Source organism: Chrysemys picta, chromosome 12 (assembly GCF_011386835.1).
Source record: "Chrysemys picta bellii isolate R12L10 chromosome 12, ASM1138683v2, whole genome shotgun sequence".
Taxonomy (NCBI): Eukaryota; Metazoa; Chordata; order Testudines; family Emydidae; genus Chrysemys; species Chrysemys picta.
In genome coordinates this window covers 30,563,835-30,576,292 of record NC_088802.1, presented here as the reverse complement: position 1 = coordinate 30,576,292, position 12,458 = coordinate 30,563,835, and the positions used below count along the sequence as shown (strand labels likewise).

Genomic DNA, 12,458 nt, shown 5'->3' with positions numbered 1-12,458 from the left:
AAGAGAGAAGTCCTCCAGGGTCATGGAGACTAGGATGTGTGAGGCTAGAGAGGCTGATTTCTGGCTGCCCAGTGGATATTTCATATGGCAAATAACCTTCCTCTCTGACAAGACTTGCTTTACCAAAGTAATACCAGCTGTGGTGTCCCTCCATGCCATACACTTTTTTCCATTAATTTCTGCACTGCTAATTAACTCACTCTTTTTAATATGGATCCTAAGGCTAATTCCTTCAGCGACAACAGTAACAGCATTTGCACACAAAGTGGCAGCATTGGGCTTTATCTGGTCACCTTCTATGCTTAAAGAGTTATAGAGTTTATGTTGGGGGGCTTTGTGGTATTTAGACTCATAGACTTTAAGGTCAGAAGGGACCATTATGATCATCTAGTCTGACTTCCTGCACAACGCAGGCCACAGACTCTCACCCACCCACTCCTGTAACAAATCCCTAGCCTATGCCTGAGTTATTGAAGTCCTCAAATCGTGGTTTAAAGACCTCAAGGTGCAGAGAATCCTCCAGCAAGTGACCTGTGCCCCACGCTGCAGAGGAAGGTGAAAAACCTCCAGGGCCTCTGCCAATCTGCCCTGGAGGAAAATTCCTTGCTGGTTTATTTTTAAAATTTGGACACTCCTGCTTGATAAATCCACGTGTACCAGACAAATGATAGACCACCTGTCTCCCCTTAGAATAAGAGTTTTTATGTTCTGGGTTCCAATGTGCTTTTCTAATAGAAGTAGGGCTGGACCTATTTTTAAAACCTTCACTCCTTTTAAACTGGGGTTTAGACTTTTCATAATTTCTATTATGTAGATAAACACCAGCAATTTCTGCAGCAATTAAGACTGAAGGTTCTCTATCACAAACAGCTGCTCTAATATTTTCAGAAACAATGCCCAAAAATTGTTCCAAAGTGATTACATCCAAAAATGTCTCAAACTTCCCATGAGCCTTTGCTCCCACAACCCACTTTTAAACAAAACCTATTAATTTATGAGCACATTCCACAAAAGTACAGTCATTAGACATTTTAAATTTTCTAAACTTTACCCTGCAAGTTTCAGGAGTGACCTTGAATCACTTTAAACACAGGATCGTTAAACAGCACATAATCTAATGCTTCTTGCGCTTTTCCAGTCAACCTGGTTAAGGAGGACAGGCATTCATTGTTCATCTGAGTCCTTGTGAAGACTGGATAGGTGTTCAAAGGTAGACAAAAATTCCTCCATGTCTTCAGTATCTTTGTAAATGGGACAAATCCTTTCCCAATTTTTGCTGTTGAGGAGGGGAGATGGAGTTTCAGGCTGTGGCAGATTCTTTTCCTTTCCCTTTTCCAAGACTTGGAGTTGAAGGTTGGCAGCTTCTAGCTGTTTTTGATGAGCTCTTTCCTCAGCAGCCATCTGTTCCATCCACCTTTGATGAGCTGCTTATCTTTTGCTTTTCCTGCAATTGAAGATCTGCCAGTTTTTGTTCATGTTCAAATTGTTGTTAGTTTTCCACTGCTAGCATTCCCACTGCTACTGCTTCTGCTTCAGCAGCTGCATTTGGGGCTAACAGATTTTTCAGTTCTTGATCAGTTGCTTTCTTCCTAAAGGATAAGCTCTTTTGTGAGCATAAACCTTCCAGGGTTTTTTCTGTCAAGACCATCATATGGTCATTGCTCACTCATTGTAATTACTCTTTAACCCTTAAAACTCTCATTATCAAATTTTTGAATAGTGTGGGGTTCTAATCCAAAGCTTAATTGACCTGGTTCTGTGAATCCTGCAAAAAGTATGCCAAATGTCACTGACTGTCTTTCAGTGGGTCACAGCTGAGAATACAAAATTCAGGACAAACGGCCAAGAAATGAGGCAGACCCACCCCAAACTGCTGATTATTTTTGTGACTGGCTTGGTATATCCTATGGAAGAATAAATGTTTGTCTCATCACACTGGTTAACAAGAAGTCAGAAATGCAGTCTCCTTAGGTATCCCAGCCCTTGTTTCATCACCCAGACACTAGACTTAATGATGAGTGGTTATTTAAAAACAATTTAATCAAATAAAGTTTTTTTTCTAATTCCAAGAGCTTAGTGCTGGCTAGACTTGATGCAAACTACCCTGTAGGTGTTACCCCAGGAACAAACACATTTGAAATACAGTATATAGTCAATATTCATAACTTCAGATACAAAAATGATATGTGCATACAAACAGGATAGTGATATTTGATAGATTGTAACTTTTCCATTGATACCACACATGACATACTTTGTACAAGATTTGTTGCAATATTAATGATATAAATGGTCATGTTCCAATCATATGGCATCACAAGGGAAAAGAGCTAATTTAGATTCCATCATTTTGTATAGCTGGGATTATGTTTTTCAATGTGCATTACTTCACAGTTATCAACATTTATCCAGAAAAAAAAGTCAATCCCTACCTTCTCTCTTTCCCAGATTCCTCTCTCCAGGACCTGTCTACACCCCATTTTACTATCCCACCTTATTTCCCCTTTGCTTTGGGATTACCTCTCCAGTCTTTAATTGAGTCTAATGAGCTCTTTGGTGAAAGTCAAATAGTGTCTAGGATTCTTTCAGCAACACCAATGCCACCAGGTACAACCACCTGTCCCCACCCTCTTTCCCTTTCACTGGGATTTAGCATCCCTACCCCTGCTTAGTGAGTGAGGGGGGTCACCCTAAATGAAACCTTGTCAGAGCATGCTATGAACAGTTCTGCTGTCCTTTACCCATACAATCAGGATAACATTTCATTACCCCTGTATTCAAGTACTAAAGTGATTTATAACCCCAAACCAACCATAATTGATCATTTTGGCAAAGAAGCTCAATCATGGTGTGCACGTAGACAGAGTAGGTGTGCCTATGCGAACACGGTCTGCTCCTGAAGTCTTTCCCCCCAGCCCATCAATAGGAGAGGGGACAGGGAAGAGCTCATTCAGACCCTGTGTAGACTTGGTGTCAAGGCTGAATCCCCACTCTGGCACTTCAAGTGCAGAAGTGGGGCCCACAACGATTCTAAAAATTAATATTTGCCACTCCCAGCTTGTATTAAACTCCCAAGGTTACAGCTTTTCTCTGGCCTTGGCTTGGTAAATGCTGCCACCACCCAAATGCAAAAAAAAAAATAAAAAAAAAAATCCCTTGGACCCAGGAAGGAGCACTTGGGAATTCCTCCCTGTGGAGTACCCTCAAGCCCTTTCACTCCCCCCCCCTTCCAGGAAGAGCTGTGAAGAAAACAAAGGAAATTAGCTGTTGCCACTAGCTAATCAAACAGCACAAGCACAAATCTCTTAGGACCCAACAATCCAAATCCTGTTCTTAAAAAAAGTAAATTTTATTAAAAACAAAAAGAAAGAAAATACATCTGGAATTTAGGCTTTTGCTAGATTTTAAGAGCAATTCCAAAAATTAAGCACCCAAAACAGGGTTCAGCTTAAAGGTTACAACCAAACAAAAGCATCTGGGGTTAGCAGAGAGGAGATCCACAAGCCAAAATAAAGAAATAAATCTAATGGCATTTATCTAAACATTCCCTATGCAAATAATTCCTCCTAGGTACAGAAGATAATTTTTCATATCTGATTCAAACCTTACATAGCATTCCTGCTTATAGCATTGCTGCTCCATCCCTGCAGCCCAGAGAACAACAGACAAAGGGAAAGTTCTTTCCCAATTTTAAAAAGTTCTAGCCTTCCCATTGGCTCTTTTGGTCAAGTGCCCACTCCTTTTTTTTTTTTTTTTTAACCTGGGGACATTTTAACCCTTTACAGGAAAAGCAAGCAGAGAACAGCTACCAAGAGGGATTTTACAGCTAACTGGCTGGCTGTGTGTTCATAAAAGGGAGCTCCCCTCTCCCCACCCTTCATTTATCACACTTGGCCTCCAGAATACTAGAGATTAGTGTGACGTTGTGCAGTCTATATGGTTTTATAAAAACATGATAATAAGTGAATATAATGTAACTGGAATAGTTTTATAAAGATTTGATAATAAGTGACTATAATGCAACTGGGATATGCTTCGTGCAAAAGGTCTCTTGTAAGGTATCATTCCAAAGCTCATAATCTACTGAGTGTGATCATCCTATTTGTAAAAATGTACCACTCTTGTATCTAAAACTAGAAATATAAAACATAACTCTGAGGGCCTATTGTAATTATATAAAGTGTGGGCCATTAATGATGGTTTGGAATCTTGATGACTCCCATTAACCAGAACCATTGTCTGCAGATGGCTGTGTTTACCTGTTAGTCTTCCTGTATGTGTGTGTGCTGGCAAGTGGGCAATGAAGTCTTGCAGTGACATGTGATCATGTCACCTGACCTGGAATCCATCTTTAACCTGGTGCTTTTCTAGTGAGGGGGGTGGAAACCCAGAGGGACAAAGGGTTCCCGCCTTATGCAAAAGATAGATAAAGGGGTGGAAGAGAACAGAGGGGGAGAGGAGCCATCATGAAGAATCCCCTAGCTGTCACCTAAGCTGGAACAAGAGCTGTACCAGCTGAAAGAATTGTGCCCAGGCCTGGAAGGTGTCCAGCCTGAGAAAAAATTTACTGAAGCATCTCTGAGGGTGAGATTATCTGTATTCAGTTTGATTAGACATAGATTTGCGCATTTTATTTTATTTTGCTTGGTGACTTACTTTGTTCTGTCTGATACTACTTGGAACCACTTAAATCCTACTTTCTGTATTTAATAAAATCACTTTTTATTTAGTAATTTACTCAGAGTATGTATTAATACCTGGGGGAGCAAACAGCTGTGCATATCTCTCTCTCAGTGTTATAGAGGGCAAACAATTTATGAGTTTACCCTGCATAAGCTTTATACAGGGTAAAACGGATTTATTTGGGTTTAGACCCCATTGGGAGTTGCGAATCTGAGTGCTAAAGAGAAGCACACTTCTGTGAGCTGTTTTCGGGTAAATTTGCAACTCTGGGACAAGTAATTCAGACCCTGGGTCTGTGTTGGAGCAGACCGGAGTGTCTGGCTCAGCAAGACAGGGTGCTGGAGTCCTGAGTTGGCAGGGAAAACAGGAGCAGAGGTAGTCTTTGCACATCAGGTGGCAGTTCCCAAGGGGGTTTCTGTGATCCAACCCGTCACAGTGAGAAAAATAACTTGGGTAAATGCTGTTCCATTGACATTTTCTCCTGACCATTCATGTTTTCTATAGTTTTGAAAGGTACAGAATTCTGGGCACAGTGAGGTAATTTGCTCTAAATTTTCATAAGTGCCCACTAATTTTGAGTGCTGGCACCAAAAAATAATGGACACTTGAAAATGTAGGGCTAACTCTTTTCTCGGTCACACAGTTTGATATATTTTCCTGGAGTTCTCCAGATACAAAAGAAAGGAAAGATTTTCTCATCAGAGAAAGAGACGTCTTTGAAAGTGTATATTGGCACCATGTTATCAATATCATAAAATGCTACATAGTGCTCTTTAAAGTCCAGTGAAACCCCAATTTTCCCAAGTCGCTCATTCAGAGGCAAATGGATCACAGAGGAGTCAAGAGCCTGGTATTTACCCCAGTCACACTCCACAGCCCAGATCTTCTCCACTGGGCTAAAATTGAGCCATCCCTTCCTCTTTATAGACTCTCTGGCAACCCCTACAGCCCACCAGTCACCACCATTCCCCACTTCCATCTCCCAGTAATGTATCCCTGATGTGAAACCTTCAGAACCCAGGACACACACAGAAGAATCAAATCTCTCAGGATTGTTTGGCACATTCTGTGCTATATCTCCTTTTGTTACACATGTCTGATCCTCAGACAGGATGAGATCAGGATGAGCAGTGATTGGATCCAGAATCACGCTGGCTGCAGAAAGAGAAAAATCAGAGTTTTAGAGGCAGATCTTGTCTCTAGGCCAGGTTGTATTCATTTCTGTGACATAATCTGTCTGAGCTGTCAGCAAATTAGAGACTCTTCTTCCTCCAGTTTACCCAGCTCTGAACAGGGAGTAGATCAAAGAGCTCAGGAAAGTGCCAGAATTATTCATTCTACTGGCAGAGTAAAAGCATCAACTGATTCAGGCCTGAGATTCAAAACCTTCCCTATCTCTCCCTCAGCCTCTCCAGAGAGATGAACCAGCTTTACTATGTTTTCCCATTAAATTATATAGAAAGTAATAATAGGGAACAAAGGAAGAGAACACCACTGCAGAGAAACACCTCTTGCCATGCCCTGGAAGGGCTTGTCTTCCCTACTAATGTGCAAACATGCTAGCAGTATTGCCAGCCTCAAGACCTCAAAAGTCAGGAGCCAGATCCTCAACTCATGAGGCTTTCTTAAAATCAAATAGTTTTTTAGTCTAGGTTGTGTGTTTTTTTTTTACTGTTGTGCTATCATGATCCAGCAGCAACACTTCTGTCTCCCACTGCCCTAGGACTGGAACCCAGCTACACCACTTCTCTGAGTTCCCACTTGCCTGCCTTGGGACTTCTCCGTCCAAGTGCCAGCAGCACCACTACCCTGACTCCCCACTCCCCTCTTTCCTGTATGGCAAGGCAGATCTGTGTCCTCAGCCTGGAGGCTCTCACACAGAGCTCGGGGTGCATGCCTGCCCTGAAAATCACAGGATGAGAGGAACTTCTTGTGTCATCATGACAGCTCTCCCTGCAGATGCCAAAATCCTGTGAGTCTTGATCAGTTGGCAAAAACTGACAACACTATCTTCCCTGGCTGCTGGGAAGGGACTCTCCTTCCCCCGCCCTCAGCTGCCATTCTATCCCCTCCATCTCCCGCCCCATCGTTGTCCTGTGCACCCCCCCTCAGCCTCCCTCCTGCCTTAATATCCCCCCCTTGTCCCACTCAGCCTACTCTCTGCCCTGCCTTTATTGGACAATGTTGGGTCAAAGGAGTGATGGAAGGAACACAGGTTGGCAGCTCGGAGGCAGCCTCATTGGGTTTAGAATTTCTTTTTTTTTAAAAGCGGGGAGCCCAAAATAACTGTTCTGGGGAGAGTCTCAAGAACTCCAAGGATTGCAGGGCAACTGAAAAGGGGTGAGCTGGAGCTGGGATGGGTTGTGGGGAAGGAAAAGGGGGGGAAACAATGCTGGAGAGAGGCCTCAGCTCTCCCAGAGCACTGCTGAGTGCAGGCTAAATGGACAGCAGCAGAAAGGCTGGTGGAGTCTGGAGGAAGCTTCCCAGTACTGGGAGAGAAAGGCGCCAGTAGCAAAAGAGACAGCAACCAACACCAGAAAAGAAGGGACACAGTAAGTGGGGAACCAGTGGATACAGACCCCAGTTGGCGAGTTGTCATCAGAGGGTTTCCAGGAATAGAGCCGGAAGGGAGAAAATCCAGTTCAGGAGGGACAGGACAGACAGAAATAGTAGGAACAATGACAAATGGGACAGTACTTTGAAAGAAAAAAGGCAGTGATAGAAGGGGAAAAGTGGGAACGTTAAAGGAAGAATAGTACAATTGAATGAGAGGAAAAAGTAACTAGTCTTGATGTAATCTAAGAAATTATTAGAAAAACATTGTTAGAAAACTATTAAGTAAAGCAAGAATGAAATGAAATAAGCTACAATAAAAGATAAACTATCATTAAAAACTTAAGAAATAAGGAGGAAAAGAGATGTAGTGAAAATGAAAAAAATAATAGCAGCCATTACACAGAAAAGGGGCTCCTGGACAAGAAGTTTGGCAATAAGAATACTGAGAGTATGTGGTGAGAGAAACTTTGCTGTGAATGTACCACAGTTTGTTAAGTTAGGCATTAGTTGCATTTTATCTTTATTTTTCTTGTAACCATTTCTGACTTTTATGCCTCATTACTTGTACTCACTTAAAATCTCTCTCTTTGTAGTTAACAAACTTGTTTTATCTAAACCAGTGTGTTTGATTTGAAGTGTTTGGGAACTCCATTTGGAATAACAGGAGTTGTGTATCTCATTTCTATTAATAAAATGATGGACTTTATATACCTTTGCATTGTCCAGGAGAGAGCTGGACAGTATAAAACGTATATTTCTTGGGAAAGTTTGGGACTGGGAGTAGGCTGGGGTCACCCTGCACTGTAATTCAGGCTAGTGCAGGGGTGGCCAAACTTACTGGCCCTCTAAGCCACATACAACAATCTTCAGAAGTTCAAAAGCTGGGGTGCACCTGCTGGAGCCTGGGCTCAGGGCTTCAGCCCTGCTCCTATTGAAGCCCAAGCCCAGGCAGGTACACCCCACTGGGCAGAAACCCCAAGACCCCCCTCCCTTCTGGGCTGAAGCCCCTACCCCACCACCTTGCTGCAAGGTGAAGGTCCCGAGCTCTCACCCCACCCCCAGTCTGGTAGGTGGAGAATGGAGGGGAGGGCGCATGAAGAGCTCCGGGAGCCACACTTTAGCAGTAAAAGAGCTGCGAGTGTGACTGGCAGTTTGCAAGTGCACACAGACATAGGTGAAAGTGACTTACATGCTGGAGGCCACTTGTGGGTTGTCCAGACTGGAGGACACAGCAGCAAAGCAGTGAAAAGAGCACCCCAAGTGAGAGGGCATGAGTCATACAGCTACTTACTAGTCTAAGGATACACACAATAAACAAACAGGCACATATGCAAGCTCTGAAGTGCATGCACATCTGAACATACTGATGAATCTCATGCCAACCATGTACACATTTCAAGCTGTTAGTAGATAACAATTTAAAGATTTGACACACTAAAATGGGAAGAAAACAAAAATCTGTATCAGAATACGTTTCAGAACACAAGGAAGTATTCAAAAGTTTTAAAAAACAAAAACAGGAGAAAGGATGAAGTTGAGTGTATACGCTGCAAATAGTGTGGCCCAATTATTAAATGTAAACATTTATAGGCTAATAGTTCTAAGTCTACAACAATAAACTGTTTATTCAAATGAAAAGTTTTATTTGGGGATTGTTTTCTTAAACTCCAACGTGGAATTGTGTTTTGAGTTATGTTTTAGTTCCACAGCAAACCATATTGAATTCCATTCATCAAAGCACTAACCTACCAAATACTCTTTTCCCCTGTCCTTCTGTCCACCAAAATAAACCCCGATATTTACCCAGAACATTATTAGTAGTTTTTTCCACTAATTTTCACCTGTGTTTGTTGTATTACTAAACACCGACAAATTCCTGGGAAAAATAAAATAAAAACAAAAACCAAAAATGAAGGGCCCTATCATATAGTATCAGGGTGAGAGTGTAATCCACACACCTCCTGGGTGTGGTGTTCTGTCCCGTCTAGTGGCACTAAGACCAGAGAGAGAGAGAGAGAGAGAGAGAGAGAGAGAGAGAGAGAGAGAGAGAGAGAGAGAGCGCGCGCGCAATTATGAGTCTGCTCTACAGCCTTAGCTAACAAGCAAATGGCTTTTAGCTCATGCGGTAGCAGCTCATGCACTAAGCTCCAGAGGTCCCAGGTTCAATCCCCCCTGCCTATTGGTATTACAAGAGCATTTAGTTGATTTATATAGTGGTGTAATATTTTTCATATTATTCTCCATTGCATATATATGCATGTGCACATTGTTTGCTTTTTGACCATTGCTGCACTTTAAGCAGAGGTTTCCACTGAGCTGCACACAATGATGCCCAAGACTCTTTCTCGAGTTGATAAAAGTAAATAACTCCAGTATTAGTATGGAACATTGTAATACACACACAACTTCTAGCTGGTATCAAAATTGACCATTTTGTCTCACATTTTACTTTCTATCTGTTAGCCAGTTTGATCCAGTGCCAGAACTTTACATCTCTCCACATGGCTACTCAGTTTCCTTAATACCTTCTTGTAAGGGATTTTTGAAGGTCCAAATAAACCAAGTCACCTAGGCCCTCTTTATTCACTATGGGCATGAACCAAAGTCCACTGAAGTCAACAAAAAGAGTCCCATTGATTTCAATGGACTTTGGATCATACCTTACGACGTCTCAAAGGAAATATGTAAAGGGAATGTATTGTTTTGATATTACACTTCTGGCACACACAGGTTTCTAAATGTATAGGACAGTTGCATCAAACAGTCCTAGATTATCTGGGCCTATGGGCTGTTTCAGGCCCAATCCCAGTAGTAGTCATCATGGCAGTGACCGATGCTCAGCTGGTGTAAATCGGCATTAATGCCATTGACTGCAGTGGAGTTACGTCAATAGACACAGCTAAGGATTTGACCCATAATTCTTAACTGTTCCTTGGGATTTTTAAATGCAGCTGAGCAGGTGTGTGTGTGTGGGGGGGACAGGATGAGGCAGGGACACCCCATGAGCTCTAGGGGCACTGAGCAAATTGGGGGGACAGGGTGAGGCAGGAGGCAGGGACATCCCATCAGTTGTAGGAGCACCGAGTAAGTGGGGGGAGTGGGGGGGACAGGGTGAGGCAGGGACATCCCATGTGCTCTGGGTGCAGCTGAGCAGGGAGAAGGAGTAGGCAGCATTGGAAGGAGTTGGGCAGTTTTGGCCAACAGCGCATGCTGATTTGTTGTCAAACAAAAAAAAGAACTACTTGCATAAAAATAAAGGTAACCATAGAATATCAGGGTTGGAAGGGACCTCAAGAGGTCATCTAGTCCAACCCCCTGCTCAAAGCAGGACCAATCCCCAGACAGATTTTTGCCCCAGATCCCTAAGTGGCCCCCTCAAGGATTGAATTCACAACCCAGGATTTAGCAGGCAAATGATCAAAACACTGAGCTATCCCTCCCCCTGAATAAATGAATCCTGCCTCCTGCCCCTACCTTGCACCAGGCTTCAGTACAACACAGGAGCAAACATACCAGTGGCAATGCTCAGTGAGCAATGGGGAATGGCCTGCGCAGCTGCTGACTCTGAAACTACTCTCCATTCAGGGTAGCACCAGGGTTAACAGTGAATTCAGTCTAGAACAACTAGGATACATGCACCTGTAATACCTTTCACTTTACTCATACAGCCATGACCTTCACTCACAGCTAGTCTCCCTCACAAACTCCTTCTCTGGCATTCCACACATGTGGAAGGTGTCCAAAGTCAGGGGGAACTAATGGCCTATACCCTACACCTGGCCTGGTCACCAAGTGCTCTTCTTAAACCAATAATGAGCTCAGAACCACCCAACCGACAGCAGCAGTTGTTCTTAGAGCCCCTCACCCATTTGAATAATGGCTCTTGGTACTTACTCCAAGCCACCGGCCCCATCCCTGGTTTACTGGCTATCGGTCCTGGGCCCCAGGGAGCAATGCTGGGGTCGAGCAGAGATTCACTGCAGCTCCCCACATGATGTTATTGACATAATCTGGGACCATATAGAACATGGTTGCAACCAAAGTCCTGTAGTGGCACCATATCTTGTATAAAGGGGGTCAAATGAGGTGTCTAAGACAAGGTTATGGTTTACTAGTTATGATTATGCTGTCTATATGTGTGTATCAATTTTGTAGTTGAAGTTATGAATATTGGCTCTAAACTCTCTATTACAAACTTATGCTATGCTTCTGGGAGACATCCCAGACACGTTGGTGTTAGCTCTGCCTAGCCTGATTGATGGCCCATCAAGGACCATCAACTATACAATAGACCCATGGAGAGAAGGCAGATATGCCTTGTAACTCAGCAAAGTATGCAGGAACTTGCCCATGTAACTCCAGACTCCATTTTGCTGTAATTTTCCACAGTAAGAACAAAGAGGTGTTCTTACACCTGGAAAAGACTATAAAAAGCTGATGCCTCATCTCCATTTTGTCTTCAATCCTGCTTTTTACCTCTGGAAGGACTTTGCTACAAACAGAAGCTCTACACAAAGGATGACCCATCCCAGCTAGGGATGTATTCCAGAGACTTGATTTGAACCTGCAGTTTTTCTATCACTGCTACAAGCCTGAACCAAGAACTTTGCCATTACTGTATGTAATTGATTCCATTTAACTAATTCTAACTCTCATCTATATATTTTTCCTTTTATGAATAACCTTTAGATTTTAGATTCTAAAGGATTGGCAATAGCGTGATTTGTGGGTAAGATCTAATTTGTATATTGACCTGGGTCTGGGGCTTGGTCCTATGGGATCAGGAGAACCATTTTTCTTTTACTGAGGTATTGGTTTTCATAACCATTTGTCCCCATAACGAGAGGCACTGGTGGTGATACTGGGAAACTGGAGTGTCTAAGGGAATTGCTTGTGTGACTTGTGGTTAGCCAGTGGGGTGAGACCAAAGTCCTCTTTGTCTGGCTGGTTTGGTTTGCCTTAGAGGTGGAAAAACCCCAGCCTTGGGCTGTAACTGCCCTGTTTAAGCAATTTGTCCTGAATTGGCACTCTCAGTTGGGTCCCGCCAGAACCGCATCGTTACACCTCATTCTCCCTGCCACCATGGACATATCCTGTTCTATCTACTTATCACCATTTATGGTTTCTATCATCCTCATTGTCTCACTCTTCCCTGCATCTCCCTCCAAGGGAAATTTTAACCCCTGAAAAGCAGCTAAAACCTTCCCCACTACACCCAC

General features: G+C 43.0%; 1 protein-coding gene across 10 annotated transcripts in view; it reads right to left on the bottom strand.

Annotated features, from left to right (window-relative positions):
• Window positions 1-1,029: 1,029 nt before the first annotated feature.
• Window positions 1,030-12,458, bottom strand: part of LOC101938987 (butyrophilin subfamily 2 member A1-like) — a 49,529-nt gene continuing 38,100 nt past the window's right edge. For all 10 annotated transcript variants that reach the window (XM_065562447.1, XM_065562448.1, XM_005313287.5 and 7 more), the window contains one exon: window positions 1,030-5,838. In XM_065562447.1, the coding sequence (XP_065418519.1) occupies window positions 5,303-5,838 (536 nt within the window). In that variant the 3' untranslated portion in view covers window positions 1,030-5,302. The remainder of the gene's footprint in view (window positions 5,839-12,458) is intronic.